Source organism: Pangasianodon hypophthalmus, chromosome 26 (assembly GCF_027358585.1).
Source record: "Pangasianodon hypophthalmus isolate fPanHyp1 chromosome 26, fPanHyp1.pri, whole genome shotgun sequence".
Taxonomy (NCBI): Eukaryota; Metazoa; Chordata; class Actinopteri; order Siluriformes; family Pangasiidae; genus Pangasianodon; species Pangasianodon hypophthalmus.
Window position 1 is genome coordinate 12,313,881 of NC_069735.1, and position 18,068 is coordinate 12,331,948.

An 18,068-nucleotide genomic window follows, 5' to 3' on the forward strand; every position below is an offset into this window, starting at 1 on the left:
CTCCCTCAGAGGTTCTTTCTATGGTTAACTGTTCTAGCTTTCTAAAGAGGTCATACTTGGGAGCTTTTGTAAAAGCCTGTTCTGTAGATTTTGACATAGATCCACTAGAAGTGCTAAATTTAGCCTTTTAATAAGTGTATTCTTCAAAGTTCCTTTATTTCTGTGAAGCAAAGCAGTAAAACAGGCTGACTTTAATGACTGTACAGTGTCAGAGGAGTCTGTGCCATTATGTGTAGGTTATTTGTGAAATGTTTAGTTCCCAAAAGGGCCTCATGAGATTGGGACTGTCAAGTGAAATAAGTACAATCTTCTCTTGAGCCACTCTTCCAAAGCAGAACTGACATGGAGGAGCTTTTGTCTCTCTGATACACTTTTGGGTCATGGCTGACGAGAGGATTAATAAGTTGTGGGGATGTTGGAAGTGCACTTTAGCTGCTGTCTGACATTTCCTTTTTTAGATTTTCAGTGGAGCTATGAGGGTAATGTAGCTAAAAATTAATGGAGTCAGCTTTACCCAAAACGTTACTATAATTATCTGCATCAAACCGTGTCCTGCTCTTCACTCTCTGATAAGGTTTCAGACACAGTGGGACTTACAGTCATTTAGAAAAAATGAACCATATAGCCAAACACTGTACAGTTCTAGGGGCAGCCATCTAAGGAAACTGGAATTCTTTTTTCCCCTCAGCATAATTAGTTATCATTTCGCCTCCTAGACCACGCCCTCCCCAAGCCTGATTACAGAATTGTTCCACCTTGAGCTTAAATTTGACAAAACTTTCTATTTAAAAGCATTATGTACACTATATGACCAAAAGTATGTGGACACCTGACCATCACATACATATGTGCCCATTCCAGATCCATGGGCATTAACACAGAGTTGGCCCCCTTTTGCTGTTATAATAATCTCCACTCTTCTGGGAAGGCTTTCCACTAGATTTTGGAGCGTGGCTGTGGGGATTTGTGCTCATTCAGACACAAGATCTTTAGGGAGGTGAGGCACTGATGTCAAGTGAGGATGCCTGGAGTGCAATCGGTGTTCCAATTCATCCCAAAGGTGTTCAATGGGGTTGAGATCAGGGTTTCACGCCAACCTTGGAAACCATGTATTTATGGACCTGGCTTTGTGCACAGGGGCATTATCATGCTGGAACAGGTTTGAGCCTCTTAGTGCCAGTGAAGGGAAATTATAATGCTACAGCATACAAAGACATTCTATACAATTGTGTCCTTCCAACATTGTAGCAACAGTTTGGGGAAGAACCACATATGTGTGTGAGATGGTCAGGTGTCCACATACTTTTGGCCATATAGTCTAGGTTAATAATGTAATCTAAAGAAAGTAATCAAAGATATGCACCTATATTTATGGAAAATATTTGGGGTGAGATATACTTCTTCATAACTCTAGGTCAAAACTACAGGCACAAATGTTGGACAGTAATTTTGTCACAAAAAGACAATAACTTAGTGATAGATCCTGGTGTAGCTGAAGTGTCTTTTAGCCTTTCCATGGCTCATGGCTTGCAGTGAACCTCAAGTATGTGCGAGGGAGAGTGTGAGAGAATGAATCCTCTAACAGATGGCATTTTACAGCCGCTACATATTGAGAGTAGATTATCTCTACTGATCCCCTGTCAATCGGCACTCCTCAGAAACAGACCTGTACTACCACAGCTTTGGGTTTAAACATATAAAACACACAGCGCCTGAGTGAGCAATACTGTGTGGTGATGTATTTAAGAGGTGAATGGTCGACCCCTTGAAAAGAGTTTACTTCATCGCTGAAAGCTGACTCTTCATATGCATAGATGAAAATGCCATAAGTAATCCACACACAGACTTTATACCCTATCTTCCCTCAGCCCAAAATTTAATCTCACACTTCATAAAACTGATCTCAGATCAGAATAGAAAGGGCATCACAATTTTCAGATTTTTACCAATCAGGGATCTTGTAATTTAGTTTGCTGCACTATAACCATGACACCCATGTTTTTCTGGATGCATGCCCTAAAAAAAACAGTTATTTTGGTTGCATAAGCTCAAGACACATTCCATGTTAAAAATAGAACCATGCCAGATACAATTCAAAGTACATTAGAGAAGCCAAAATAAGCAAATGCGCCGCTTACCGGGTCTTTTTTAGAAGAATCCTACTTTATGCCTGTCAAGCTGCACTGATATCCAAGTTGACTGGATTTGCTTCCACTAATGTAATATTTTTTTCTTTTCTTTTCCTTTTTTTTTTTAGAGAATAATTCCTTGCTTCTAGTTATTCACTGGTGGGGAGCTATGGGTTGGTAATATATTACTGACATCCTTTGTACTTGGCCTAGGTTTGTTTCATGGCCTGAATTTGGTGCTGTTTTCCCCAGGTGGCCTCCGGACCTAGATTTATAAAAATATCACCCAATCAAAGTGGCAGTGAAGGAAAGAGAGGGAAAGAAAGAGGGAGCGCGTTTGTGAGAAGGATAAATTTGGAAGATTCGGCTTCTTGATGCTGATATGTGTTCTTCACAAATCACTCATTTACATTAAAGCATGAGAAAGTAATAAAAGTCCAGGGGAGTGGTTATATATAGTACATACTGCTGTTTCTACACACACAATCCTAAAGTTCTGGGTTTGGCTGGAAGACGTCTGAAATAAACACTCACCCTCATAAATCTCAACCTATCGTAAATGCCAGTTACTATGCAGCAGTCTTTGATAAGGTGTTAAGCCAACAAGGGTCTCGTTTCTGAAGGATCTGAAGGGTTTTTTCAATGACATGAGGAAATGAGGTAACCCATGAAACAAGAAAGTGGGAAAGGTTGATGAGCCTTGAGTATTTAAACAAAGACCTATCAAATATATTAAAAATAATTTTATTTTACATATAACTTAATTTGCATGAAAATTTAACAATTCTTAAATTGGGACAAAATTCAGATCAGGTGAGTAATTCCAGGATTCAGGTGCCATTTGTAAAAGGTAAAAGGTAACATTTTAAATATGGGTAAAGCTTCCTTCACATCAAGCTATGTACATGTTTCAGATAAATAACTTAAACCAATAATAAAACCTACAAGATCTACAACACTTAGAAAGCACAATTTTTCCTAGCACAGCTGACTATAACTAAACTTTATGTTGAAATATATTCATACATAATCATAAGTACTTCGAAAATTATATTATTTGTGCATTAAAGTGTGAATCCATTTAGCATATTTTGCTTGAAACATTCTTAACCCATCAATTCTCCCTTATAGGTTAAGAAAAATGTTCATTTTTATCCTACAACACAGTTACCTGTGAAATATTTGGAATTTTCCGTAAGTCATATGTTCCGCAGGAAGTGATATCCGCATGTGTTAAAGGTCATGGGGAGAAGAAATATATATATATATATATATGAACCCCCAAGCTACAGCTGAGAACCACACCCTTCTCCACACATAGAACCACACCCCCACACACAGACACACACACATATGTGTGTGTGTGTATATATATATATATATATATATGTGTATGTATATATATATATATATATATATATATATATATATATATATATTTATATATAAAACAGCTTAGAGCCACACCCTTTTCCACACATAGAACCATTTAGAATAAACTTAATATTAACAAATAAAGACATCACTACCAGACTCTTGACAGATGGACATGTTGAGACAACAGCTAGTACTGTACAAAATATTATGTAAAAATAGTTTGCATACAATTTTAAAATGCAATATGGCAGTATGCGGTTTGGGACATAGTCCAAAACTTTCTAAGAGCAGTCTGATAAGTTTTCTTGGCACCATGTTCTCAGACAGATGGTGATCTATTTTATCTCCCAATATTCACCCATTTCCCACACACTCAGGGCCACAAGTGCTGCAGATTTAATCACTGAGGCCTTCTTTAGCATAACACGAAGCATGGATAACAAAGATACTCCCACGACATGACTAATTTAAGCCATCATCTGAAACATTTTCATAAAACATGGTCCTGTAAAATACTGTATGCAGTGACAAAGACAAAGTTTGTAAATACACATTCATGAAATTTGTAAAGCAGATGCCTTTTAATACTCTCTTTGGGTGTGTGTGTTTTGGTTATTTAAAAAATGAATGAGTTGATAATCTGTAATTACTTAAGAACTGATTTGAATAGTTATACACCTGAATTATACTCACTAATGTTAATGAACACTGATTGTAATGAATGTGCAATATTTATTAATACATACTTGGTGTGAGTTCAGTTTCTCTCTACTGGTTCTAATCTCTGGGTTTCCAGCTCCTTTAAAAGCTGGGAAACACACCAAGCCTTGAACAAGTGATACTTTTCCATCTTGGAGTGTCTGTGTGTGTGGAGCTGGCTGATGCAGTGGAAAGCAGCTGTGTTTCTGTTTATCATCTCAAACCACTTGAGTCTCTTCAGAGACCTTTAGTAAAGGTCTTGTGAAGCACACAGAGAGTAAGCAGGGCCGTTTCTAACTATAAGCGGTATAAGCAGTCACACAGGATCTCTGAGCCACCATGGCATTGTGGTGCAGTGGGTAGCATTGCCACCTCACAGCTCCAGGGACCTGGGTTTGATTTTTGGCTTGGGTTACTGTCTGTGTGGTGATTCACATGTTTTTGCCATGTTTGTGAGTTTCATCTGGGTTCTCTGGTTTCCTCCAACCTCCCAAAATCATTCTGGCTACACTAAATTGCCCCGGTGCCATATGATGGACTGGCATCCCATCCAGGATCTATTCCTACTCTGTGCCTAGTGTTCATGTGACCAGGATAAAGTGGTTACTACAGATGAATGAATATTTTGTCATTAAGGGACAGTGAATCCACGCTTGTTATCTAAGTTCAGGCTTTCCCAGAGGCCTGCTTGTGGTCCACAACTTGGGTATGATGTTCCTCAGCACAAGTAAGGCTAAGAAGTAACTAAAGACGGTACCCCCCCCACAAATTCTCAGTATTCTTTTAACCCCAAATATAATCAATTCAATTCAATTGAACTGAGCTACAACACCAATAAGGGAAGCTTAGCACATTGCACAAACTGCATCTATATCATCACAAACTCACATTTTGGTAAATATCATGTTACATTTTACAGTATATATTTTTCTAAACTACTAAATATGTAAATATCTAACTATACATATATTAGCATTTGAATCACCATTTCAAACCATTTTGACTTCAAACTGAGTTTGATGGTTAATTTGATACTAAATTGTGCTGAGGAAGGAAGTGATTGCAGTTTTAATGTGGTTTCGCACCAATAGCCTTTGCCGGAATGGGCCTGTTTTCTCTGTATTTTCTGATAGTGCTCTTACTATGTATTTATTTTGGGTCGTCTGTTTTCAAATTGTCATCTGCCTCAAAAAGCTAAGGCTGCACACCGGGTCCACATTCATGAATCTGATATACCATAAATCTAATATACCATATAAAGCCTTTATATATAAAATGTAAGCTTATAGGTACATTCTATATCACCACACATGAAGGGAAATTCTGGTGCCAACAGCTGGAAGACAGAAATAACACATGCTTATAGATTTAAAAAAGATATAGACAATAACATATTAAATGTCAAAAGCTGTCAATCCCTGACGGAAATACTGTAGGCCTAAGTCTTATTTAAGACCTCAGACCACTATATGACATAGAAACAGCTTCTTAAAGTGTTGATAGAAGGAAATGATAAAAACAAATATCCCTAAAGAATATTTCATATCTAGCTTTAAGGTTCTCGTAATAATATATATCCTGGTTCCATTTATGAGCTTGTTATCAGGCCCTTGATGGGCCGCATCAGGTGTGGCAGATAACCAAATAATGACTAATCTTTTAAGAAAAAAAAAAAAAAACATCAGAGAAGATATTTTTGGAAAATTTTGTAGACCCAGACATGTGTTAGTTTGAATTTTACATCAAAAATTTTAGTCATTATCATGATTTTACCTTTGCGTGCAAGAAGACTATAGTAGTGAATTTCCCTGATTCTAGCTTTTCCCCAAACAAACAGTTCACTGCAGCAAAAGTAAACGAGCAGATGGAGGCACAGGAGCTCTCAGGAGTGCATCTGTTCCATTCTTGCTAATTTCCTGACCAATGATTTGTTGTTAAGACCATTAAAAGCTTAATATTTTGCCATTTTGGGCTTGGCCCATTTGTTCTTTATCTTTGTGTGCGTGTGTGTGTGTGTGTGTGTGTGTGTGTGTGTGTGAGAGAGAGAGAGAGAGAGAGAGAGAGAGAGAGAGAGAGAGAGACGTTACTAAATTGCACCATCTGCTGGGAGAATTATAAATAACAGCTTCTTAATGATTAAGAAAAATCTTAATTACAAACATTACAGTATAAACAGTGCTTTCAGGTATTATATGGAATATCAAGCCATTTTTCATTTAATTTCCTATAGGAATGACCAGATCAGCCAAAATGAAAAATAAATCAAACAGTTCAAGCAGTAATAGTTGACTCAATAAGTACATCAATATAAAATAATATTATTTTAACAAATAAATAAAATATATGATGTATATATCTATACATACTTAATTTGCATAAATAGCCTAAAAACTAAAAGCCTTTTAAAACTGTAGAAATATATAATTGAATACAATAATTATTTGTGACTGTAATTTAATTAAAGAAATTAAAGAATTGGTTACATAAATTCAGAAATAAGTTAATGAAGACATAAATAGCCTAATCAACAGAAATAACATTCATATTTTGGTGACGTATTCATATTGAATTATGTTTATCAGTATATTTATTCAGACAATTATGTTTTTAATATTTTTCATTATTATGCACATGTAAATCTCTATCAGTTTCTGCTACAATAATTTACCTAGACTATGTAATTTACCATAAAACTTTATTTAACTTAGAAAGAACACAGAATGATGGAGGAACTGTAATCCACAAAACATAAGACAAAGTGTAAAGAGCCTAACTTAAAGTTTTAGCCTATACATACAATAAATTAACAATCTGGGCCAAAATAGTTGAGCTTAAGCTCATTCATCTCAGTTCTGGGAATGGCAAATGAATTGTGGGCAAGATTTAAAATTTCTAATAACATTTTGAATCCTGGCCAAAAAATTTGAATTTGAGGCATCCCACTCATTCCATGACTATACACACTCTCAGAAATAAACCACTTTTCCTTGTTGCTGGTGTGGTACCATCAAAGCTTACCACTAGTTTGTATCTTTTTACCTGGGAATATGCATGTGGTGTACTTTTAATCAACTTTAAGAGTAAAGCTTTAAAAAGTTCTTTAAGGTCCAGTTACATACCTGTCATGCTACCACTCCAGTGGCAAGGAAAAGTACAGTTTTGTACCTTTATTTCTGAGAGTGTATGAACCATATGATTAGTGTCAGCCACCACTGGGCCATTATTCATTTTCTATGACACACAGGCATGTTTGATGCTTATGACTAGAAGGTAAACCTGTGGTTGTCAAAAGCTTGTGAGATTTAAGTGTTAAATAAATTTCCTTTATTCCGTTTAGTGTTTTTAGAAGCTCTTAACAAGTACACACATTAGCCATGTTTATCTGGGGCTAATCTCCCATTTTATTTCTCACTGAGTGATAACTTATTTCTTTAGGATAGCCTTTACTTGATGAATTTGCTTTTTTTAAAATTATTCAGTTAATATTATTGTTATTACTAATATTGTTATTATTATTAGTTTGAATTGTATTTTATTATTAACTGTTTTTGATGCATGCTTATATAGTTTGTTTTATGCTATGAACTTCAGCTTCTATTTTCTTTTCCTATGTAAAGAGCCTTGAGAGGCCTTTTTAAAGGCACTATATAAAATAAAGTTTTTTAGTTTATATAACACCTTTAAAAAAGGCCTCCTATTGTTATTATTATTATTATTATTATTATTATTATTATTATTATTATCCATTACTATTTACCATCTATCCATTCTCTGTACCGCTTGTCCTACACAGGGTCACGCGGTAACCTGGAGCCTGTCTCAGGGGACTCGGGGTGCAGGGCGGGGGACACCCTGGACAGGGTGCCAACCCATTGCAAGGCACAATCTCACACACACAATCACACTCTACAGACAATTTGGAAATGCCTATCAGCCTACTATGCATATCTTTGGACTGTGGGAGGAAACCAGAGTACCCAGAGGAAACCCTCTAAGCACAGGAAGAACATGCAAACTTCATACACACAGGTCAGAGGTGGGATTCGAACCCCCAACCCTGGAGGTGCACGGCAACAGTGTTTACCACCAATTATCATTATTATTATTATTATTATTATTGTTATTATTATTATTATTTTCCTAAATTTTTATATTTCTATATGTTATTTTATTTTTGTTTTTTTTATTATTTTTACTGTTACTCTTTTACTCTTACTGTTACTGTACTAAGCACCAGTACACCAAGACAAATTCCTTGTACATGTAAACCTACTTGGCACTAAAGCTGATTATTATTATTATTGTTATTATTATTATTATTGTTGTTGTTGTTGTTGTTGTTGTTGTTATTATTTGAGCGCGCCATCTGCTGGAGGACGCAGATATTGCAGCTTGTTTCTTCTGAGAGACGTCATCGGCGGTATCTAAGCCTCTGTACAGTATCTGAGGGAAGCGACCGTCGTCAGTATATCCGGCTGCTGCTGCGTCAGGCCTCCAGCATCGCCCTCAAGGTCGGACATTACATAAATCCTGTATGTTTTATCACATATGAACATTTTTATGCGCCATTGTTGCTCGTCTCTGCAGTTTAAACTGCTCTGTATTTTACTGCGTGTGTGTGTGTGTGTGTGTGTGTGTGTGAGAGAGAGACAGAGAGAAATTGTGAACGCAGCATGTGAGGTGAGTGGCTTTATTTCTAGGGAGGAAATAAATGAAGCACTCCTGTTTTTTTTTTTTTTTTTTTTTTTTTAAACACGACCTGAAACGTTACCGTCTTCGCGCGCCATGTTGCAGCAGTAATGATGCGCGCGGCGCAGTGCCGTTTGCATGCTCACCGTCATGTGACATGTTTATACATACATGTCTGTTAACATTAACACGTAATTGCCGTTAGTCGGGCCGTTAACAGGTGATTTGGAGCACGATGCACGGCGTCGAAACGTATTCCGGTGTGTAAAATGGGCATGAAGCGCGTGCCCGTTTGATTAGATTCGGATTAGAATTTGCCGCATAGGTGGCTCGCGCGCTTGTTACCTAGACAACGCAACGGCTGAGGAAAACATGGCCGGCTAATTTTCAGCTTTCAGACTGTTTATCAAGATATTCTGAAGCCATGGCTCGAAAAGGCCGAGTGTTTCATTTGTGGGTAATTTCTCAGGGAAATACCAAGAGGAGAAGCACACAGCAGTCTCCGGGGTGGTGTAGACTACCTCAGGCTACATGTTTTGGGCTGTGTAGGCCTACATGTTGTTTTCCACATGATAAATCTTTTAAAACTCATTTGAGGATTGTTGCTTATGTTCATTCATTTGAGAGTACATTACATTTTATAGTGAGGAGCATGTTAATGGCTTCATTTGGTGACTACTCAAAATGATATTAGTAACTGGTAATAATAAATGCAAACTGCTTTTACCAAATTTATGACCATCAAATGAATTTGTGAATTTAGTTTTTATATTTCAAAGAACCTGAACTGAAATCTCTGCTATTACATAACTAGCAAACAGACTTCACCAGCTGGATTTTAAGCTTGACAATTATGGAGGTACAAAAAATGTCCCAATTAGCTTGATATCTAGTGCTTTTATATTGTTACTGCTTTTATGTAGGTCCCAGAATAAGGGAATACCATTTTTATCCCCTATTTTTTGATCTAATATAATGCAGATGCCAAAGATAAAGATATGAATATCTGTAAGATTTGTTACCAGCATCCTCACAGCAGACATACAAAGTCATACAAAACATCATTTCCATGATGTCATTGGACAGTTTAGGTTGTACTTTCACATTCCTGCTGAAAAAAAAAACAAAAAAAAACCCCCAGCTTTTTCTGACCAGCTACCAGCAGAAAAACCCAGGCAGAGCTGGTCAAGGTGGTAGACCATATTTACCAGCTGCTAGAAAAGAAATACTGCTACTATTTCTACATTGTAAACAAGTTATTTTAAAGCAAATAGCACAACAGCAGGGCAATTAGAAAATCTCTAACATTTATTGATCAGTTTAGTCAAGTAATCAAGAAGCTGGAAAATAGCTTTTACAGACTGGCAAATGGTTTACTAGCTTGACAGCCTCAGCCATTGGTTTGGCAGCTGTATATATTAGATTGGATTAGATTCAACTTTATTGTCATTACACATGTATAAATACAGAGTAACGAAATACAGTTTAGCGTCTAATCAGAAGTGCAAAAAGCAGCAAGTGCAGTATATATTTATATTCTATTTTAATGTAGTTCCAGTCTCTTTATGTTATCTCATGGACAGTAACAACTCAATGTTCTTCTTTATTGGGCAATCATCACCTCAACTTTGAATAAAATATACAGTGTGTACAAGTAATTATGCAGTTTGTGTCTTACTGCAGACTCAATTACTGTACTGTAATCCTACAAACCCAAAGCTATGGGAAAGGAAAAGCTCCACATCAATATAGTGGTCATTGGCCATGTGGACTCTGGGAAGTCCACCACCACTGGGCATCTCATCTACAAGTGTGGTGGCATCGACAAGAGGACCATTGAAAAGTTTGAGAAGGAGGCTGCTGAGGTGAAACACTCAGATCAGACTGTTGAATAGTAAATTTATGTTATTTAATGTTGAAATGTTACATTTTTAAAGATTTCATTCCTGCTTGCAAATCATTTCTACAGAATGAATAGTCTTGTTTTCTAGGACAATGTGTAGTGCAGTTTAGCATACTGTATATGTCAATATCTAATTCTTTTTGGCTAAACCTCAATGCACCATTTTTGTATGAAATCTGGTGGCTCTCTAACTTTTTTTTTTAAATTTCAGATGGGTAAAGGTTCTTTTAAGTATGCATGGGTTCTGGATAAGCTGAAGGCTGAGCGGGAGCGGGGCATCACAATTGATATCTCCCTCTGGAAGTTTGAGACCAGCAAGTACTACGTCACCATCATTGATGCCCCTGGACACAGAGATTTTATTAAGAACATGATCACTGGTACCTCCCAGGTCTGATACTAGGAAATAGAATTTGATGCCCTGAATTTAGAATATCTTAAGCACTGTTGCATGTGTAATATCATGCATGTGAATTTTGTAGTTCACATTTTCATGCATGTGAAATTCCTTGGTAAATACGTCTAAGATGACATTTAGCAGATTATTGAATGACTTCTCCTATTCTGTCTGTGAACACAGGCGGACTGTGCTGTGCTAATCGTGGCAGCAGGAGTGGGCGAGTTTGAAGCCGGCATCTCGAAGAACGGTCAGACCCGAGAGCATGCCCTGCTGGCATACACGCTCGGTGTGAAGCAGCTGATCGTGGGCGTCAACAAGATGGACTCCACAGAACCTAATTACAGCCAGAAGCGCTATGAGGAGATTGTGAAGGAAGTCAGCACCTACATCAAGAAGATTGGCTACAACCCTGAAACAGTGGCCTTTGTGCCGATCTCTGGCTGGAACGGAGATAACATGCTTGAGGCTAGCCCAAATGTTAGTAAAATGCTGAACATGAATAATTGCAAGTTATTTTTCAAACCTATACATACAGATATCAGAGATGTAGCATGATGTCACATTTAATATGGTATACAAAATGTTTCAGTTACATAATAGACTCTGCATGGTTGGTATTGATGTGTACGCTTTTCACAGATGACCTGGTTTAAGGGATGGAAGATCAACCGCAAGGAAGGGAGCGTCTCAGGAACGACTCTATTAGAGGCTCTGGATGCCATTCAGCCTCCAACCCGGCCAACTGACAAACCACTGCGCCTCCCACTCCAGGATGTTTACAAGATTGGAGGTGAGGAAACACATTTGTCAGCCAAGACAGGAGGATTTTTCCAGAGCTAATATGTTTAGTCATCAGTGTGAAAATCATAGCAGCTGATCTTTCTGCACATCTTATCAAAGTCTGCAATGCTCCAATCAAAGATGATATAAAAAAAAAAACCTGAATTTCTCTTTCACAGGTATTGGTACAGTCCCAGTTGGTCGCGTTGAGACCGGCATCCTGAAACCTGGCATGGTTGTGACATTTGCCCCTGTGAATGTGACCACTGAGGTTAAGTCTGTAGAAATGCATCACGAGGCCTTGTCTGAGGCGCTGCCTGGTGATAATGTGGGATTTAATGTGAAAAACGTCTCCGTTAAGGACATCCGTCGTGGGAATGTCGCAGGAGATAGCAAGAATGACCCTCCACAGGAAGCTGCTACCTTCACTGCACAGGTGAGCAGATGGCTCCATAACAACACGTCTGATTAGTAAAATGCCTTTTGAATGCAAACTTTAAAAAGGAGCTGAATAATAGCTTTCATGCTGATTTCTCATAGCTGGTAATGTTTTCAAGTTGTTGTTATGAGGACTGAAACCTGGGCAAACCAAAGCCAAGTTAGATCACCAAGTCAGACAACAGTATTAGTTAATGAGAAAAACAAGATCACTATTCTTGGAAGAGAACCATCCCCTTTTGGGTCTATAAATTTTATCTACTGTTTTATCTACATGAAGGTCATCATCCTGAACCACCCTGGCCAGATCAGCGCTGGCTATGCTCCAGTGCTGGACTGCCACACGGCCCACATCGCCTGCAAGTTTGCTGAGCTGAAGGAGAAGATTGACCGTCGTTCAGGGAAGAAGCTGGAGGACAACCCCAAATCGCTCAAGTCTGGTGATGCTGCCATTGTGGACATGATCCCGGGCAAGCCCATGTGTGTGGAGAGCTTCTCTGAGTACCCACCTCTCGGTAAGGACTCTCTCTTTCAGATGACCTACTTCTTTTTGTTTTATCGAAGTGATCTCCAAGTGTGAAAAATGACATTGTTGTTTGGTGTCTCTCTCGTAGGGCGCTTTGCTGTACGTGACATGCGTCAGACTGTGGCAGTGGGCGTCATTAAGGGCGTGGAGAAGAAGACGCCCACTTCAGGCAAGATCACCAAGTCTGCCCAGAAGGCCCAGAAGAACAAATGAATATTGTGCAGGGCTGCAACCTCTCGAGTCAGCCACAGCAGAATCCACGTCATCCATCCGCTCCTTAGCTTAATAGTCAAAGCCTGGCAAATTATCACAATGCATCGCAAGAGTAGACGAAGGAAAAAACCCACAACCACTCTAACAGTTATGATGTTAATTAATATATTATACCATTGTATTTATGGTTTCAAGTTTCTAGTCTGAATTGTCAGTTGATGTTCTGTGGATATTTATCAGCACCTTACACTAGAGTTTAGATTAAGGACAGGAAAAGTGATTGTTTCTATCTTCTCTGCTTGATGTGCAGTAGTATGAGAACCTTTCCCAGTCCTGACAAGCCATGTAGCTAATGTTGCTAATGTGATCTGGCATGCAAGCGCAGTCAGCCTTTTCTGCTTCTTGTAGTCAAGGATTTTTTATTTTATTTTATTTTTTGTACGTTGGTCCGTATTGAGCTGATGTGTTGTGACATAGCTTTAAAATTTAGTGTCTTTCCTGGCTGCATGCATGAAGCTTCCCTAGCTAGTGCACTTTACTGAGACTCCCTTAGCACTTTGAGAAAGCACGAGCTAAATACTTTGCACTTGCACTCATGTACTTTAACATATGGACATATATTTCTCCATAAGCTCATATAACATGGATAAACAATAAAAAAAACCCATTGAGCACTCATTTTTTTGTTGCTGTTGTCAAAGTTTCTGTTCATATTTTAGTTTTACCTCTGGAAATGAACCATACTAACATGTGAATCAGTTGCTGCATGTAGACAAACAAGATTGGCAAGAGGAGTTTAGTTCTGTTACCTAGAATTTATTATTATTATTATTATTATTATTATTATTGTGCAGTTATAAACACATGGCACATAAGCATATTAGCTATTATCATTAGAAACGTCTAGCATGAACTTTGCTAGGAAGTTAAAATACACTCTTGAGTAGCAAACATTTATTTTGAAATACATGAGACTTGACAGACTTTATCTGGATTTACTCCTCTATATACCTTACTTCTTCCTACTAGCTTGCAAGCTGTCCTGCTAACCACTAACAGCTGCATGCTTGAAACTCCATTTCATGACCCCTGATGACTGACAGTTGCTTTTCAGCTTGCAGTTCAGAATTATTCTGAAACACTTAGCTTACACTAGCTGAACATGTCAACATGATCAACATTCCACTAAAAACAGCTCGCAATCTAGATGGCTAACCTGAGAGAAACTCCACCTCGGTGGTGTGTGCACTTATTTGTACAACTATAACCCTATGATGAAGTGGATTGCTAAAGAGTAGTTATTTTCAGGCGTATTTAGAGCTGTGTACAGTATCGAAATTATTATCAGTGGTAGCTACTGCTAACAGCAGTGTTGATTTTAGCTGTCCCCAAAATGGTGTCACTATTAATGCTGTACATATGCACCTCAGGCACTCAGAGGCATAGAGTATTTTTAGCAACAATAACAATACAGCCATTAATGTACATAAGTAATAATTAGAAGCTCTTAGAAATCATAGAAAACGCAGTAGCGCTATCAAAGTAAACTGCACCACATGGTTTTAGAGAACCTGCATCACTCCCTTGGAAAAGATTCAATTTTTTTTTTTCCAGATGAAAACATAACAGGAGACAGTAAACTAGGAGAATATTGAACTGTATGCTCTACTCAATATTTAATTATTATTTTTTATTTTTTTTAATCAAAACTGTACAGTGTTCAACAGCAAAAGTACCCTTCAATATGTCAGGGACTTATTATAACTAAAGAAAAATAAAAGACTTCACAATGTAACGTAACATTTAAAAGATGTAAAAACAAATAATATTTTTTTGAAAAAAGTTTTGAGTTGGCTTGACAAAACCAGAATATAGTATCTATAAATATAGCATACTATATGTTATAGATCATGTAACAGTGTCTGTTCCTCTTAGAATAAAACAAATAACAGTTGGAATTTGTTATAGCTGTTTCCATTTTTACAGTATTACTGTTATTTCTATAATTTTACAACAACAGGCTTCTCATACTCAGGGGAGGTTCTAGGATTTCTTTTCATAGGGGCAAAGAGGGGGAACCAAGCCATTAACATCATGGTCTTATTGAGGATATGTGTGTGTGGCTCATTCAAATATCAGAAAAAGCAGCCACATAAGTAATAAACAATAAATAGTAATAAATATGAATAAATACTATTGAGGCACAAAACAGTATCATCTGTTTAAAATGGATTAATGTGCATTGCATTTAAGGAGAGATTTTATTCCTTCATATATAAACACTGCTTCGAAAGCTCATTAGCTTTTGAGTTTATTAACTTCTCTCTGCTTACCCTGCATTCTCAAAGTCTGCTGCAGATTTGCTCATGCAAGACATGTCCAGGACTGTACTATTTAAAAAAAAAATCAATAGCATGAATAGCCAACAGCTCCTTAATTCTACCTCACTTGAGGCATTTATTTTGTTACTGTTTTCAATTGACATTAGGCTTTTATTTGTTGGTGTGGCTTCAATGGGCTGTTTTAACTATTTGGGTTTGGGTGAAGCTTGGCAGGTTTACCATCTTCTCCAGTTTAAGTCTTTGTGAGATTTTATCATACAAACACAAAATAACCTCAAAACTGTACAGTCATGGCTTTCTACTGTATTCAAAATCAGACAAATGTACACCTTGGCTCTTATTGAAAAACCTCTCAGTGATGAGTCCCCACTGCGGCCTCAAAGGGTGTCACAGGTCTATTCCTGTAATTTATTGGCTTTTGATCACACATAAACATCCTGAAAAATCCCAGAATCAATCGACCTGAGTTTTCAAACCTGGCTTGTGTAAACTCTTCATGTTTCATAGCCCTGATGGCTTCCCAACATGTCCCCTAGAGCTGCCTCTATTCATACCTCTCCCTTTTGTCTTCATTGACTTTATTCTGTATCTTTATAAACCGTTAGCATCTAAAATGATATGATGACATTGTCAAGCCAGCTTGTTCATAAACCTTCATTTCCAGTTTAACATCAGTTCCTGTGGTTCTGACATGCAACATAAGCAATACCGTCTTTACTTTTCTATTGGAGACATGCAATTATTTTTAAGTTATGGCACTTTTAACCATGTGGTTTGTTTAGGCAAATGTAAACAGAGCAATCGCACTTAGGTGTGGACCAAAAGGGCCAGTCTGAGACCAAGTGAGTGAATCCTAGTGCAGTTTGATTGACTAGAGAACACAATTCAACCCTGATTTGACCCATTTACATGAAATAGCCAATCAATAAAAGATTTACATATAAATGAAATTTTCAATCCTACCTGTCTCCACATGCAAGGTTTTTTTTTTGTTGTGACATGCGAAATGGAACATGACCCAAAAGGAAATTAACAAAAAGTGTCAATTTCACGCTGATCTGAACTAAGCAAAGGAATACTATATGTGAGAAAGCGTCTTTTCATTATATTGTGGATTTCCCTCATTAGGCCAACTCAATAATACAGTGCTTTAAAAAAAGCACACTGCATGCAATGAAAAGTCCTCAGGTATGTTCACTGTATGAAAACTTTTTTTTCTTCTTAAAGAAATCAGCATTTAACAACAATATATAAAATTAAATCTGAAATTAAAACAAATTTTAAAAATAAAAACAATACCCCAAACTCCACTCTTGCCTTTCCAACCTCCCATTTCCAGCTGCTAAAATAAAATACTTAAAAATAAGACAAAGCTTTCAAGCAAGCTTCATGTCCTTCAAGAAGATCAATTCTAATAAGAGTTCATCATGTCCATGACTTATTGTTTTAGCCAAACGTGTGGCAAAATGAAAGGCTTTGTACTACCCAATTTGGGCGCCAGGCCAAGGCCATCCCTCGTTGCTGTCCCTGTCCTCAAAAGTTCAGAGGAGAAATTGGAATTTGCAGCAGGCTGTGTCAGGAAGCCAAAGCCTGGGGACTGAGTCTGAACTGAGTTCTCCAGGTCTCCATCTGCGATGAAGAGATCGGCCTCGGCCCAGCCACCTCCTCCCATCTCATGCTCTGCAGCCAAAGAGTCCTGGCTGCTGCTGGCTGAGAGGCTGTGTTGCCTATCAACCTCTGGAATCCCAACGAGGTCCTGGGCAGAGAAGGACTTTCCCACGGCCTGGTCAACTCCATCTGGCACTGAGGAGGGTGAGAGCTCCACAAGAGGGTCCATCTCCATTCCCATCTCTGGGCTCATATGTCTCCTCCAGGAAGCATCCTCTTTGGCGCTGGGGCGATTTCTAGCATTTGGTGCCAAGTCCTGCTGGGATCTGTTTAAATATGAGGGTGGGAAGTGATCAGAAGGACTGGCCTGAAATTGGGTTGATCCGTTGTTCACTCGGCCTGACTGAGGTGGCAACAGGGGTAGCTGAAACCGGGCAGATGTCGGAGGGGGTGGAGGAGGGCTGGCCAGTCTGGGAATATGCACCCCACCAGGATTGTTTGCCATGAAAGCAGGTGGGCAATCTGCAGTGGGTGTGGCAAGAGGCTGAAGAGGAGATGGGCTAAATGGTGAGGCAGAATTGAGTTTGTCGTCAACGGAGGGAGACCCTGATGAGTTGTTCAAGTTGAAATTGAACTCATTGGGAGCCAAAATGAGATGGAAGCCCCGGGGGAAGTTGGAGCTACTCATTTGGCTGAATTGTGAGGGAGAGGAGAGATCCTTGGTAAAGACCGGACTTGGGTAGTCTGGCGTTTGTGCCAGCTCAAACAGGGGCAGAGATGACAGGTTGAGAGCTGAGGAGGTGCCTTTTTGCAGAACCTGCCGGTAGACGTCCAGCAACGAGTCCAACTTGGATTCAATGGACTGTACCTAGACAGGAGACACGGCAACACTTAAGCACCCAATAAAATTATGCAAAAATAAATACGTGTAGTCGCAGTGAAAGGTAACACCCCTGTAGTTCTA

At 38.3% G+C, this 18,068-nt stretch overlaps 2 protein-coding genes across 6 annotated transcripts in view; one reads left to right on the forward strand and one right to left on the reverse strand.

The window, feature by feature from the left end:
* Positions 1 to 8,574: 8,574 nt before the first annotated feature.
* eef1a1b (eukaryotic translation elongation factor 1 alpha 1b) lies at positions 8,575 to 13,832 on the forward strand. 3 transcript variants are annotated; one of them, XM_026931989.3, is made up of 8 exons: positions 8,575 to 8,716; positions 10,578 to 10,759; positions 11,009 to 11,188; positions 11,378 to 11,674; positions 11,837 to 11,987; positions 12,157 to 12,413; positions 12,696 to 12,930; positions 13,030 to 13,832. In XM_026931989.3, the coding sequence occupies exons 2-8, from the start codon at positions 10,616 to 10,618 to the stop codon at positions 13,152 to 13,154; spliced, it is 1,389 nt and encodes a 462-aa protein (XP_026787790.1). In that variant the 5' UTR covers positions 8,575 to 8,716; positions 10,578 to 10,615; the 3' UTR covers positions 13,155 to 13,832. The 3 variants fall into 3 exon arrangements, with proteins under 3 accessions (XP_026787790.1, XP_026787791.1, XP_026787792.1); XM_026931990.3 differs by having other exon boundaries at positions 8,604 to 8,737; XM_026931991.3 differs by lacking the exon at positions 8,575 to 8,716 and adding an exon at positions 8,752 to 8,885.
* Positions 13,833 to 14,873: 1,041 nt separating this feature from the next.
* kcnq5b (potassium voltage-gated channel, KQT-like subfamily, member 5b) overlaps positions 14,874 to 18,068 on the reverse strand; it is a 104,314-nt gene continuing 101,119 nt past the window's right edge. For all 3 annotated transcript variants that reach the window (XM_034299971.2, XM_053229769.1, XM_026931984.3), the window contains one exon: positions 14,874 to 17,972. In XM_034299971.2, the coding sequence (XP_034155862.1) occupies positions 16,935 to 17,972 (1,038 nt within the window). In that variant the 3' untranslated portion in view covers positions 14,874 to 16,934. The remainder of the gene's footprint in view (positions 17,973 to 18,068) is intronic.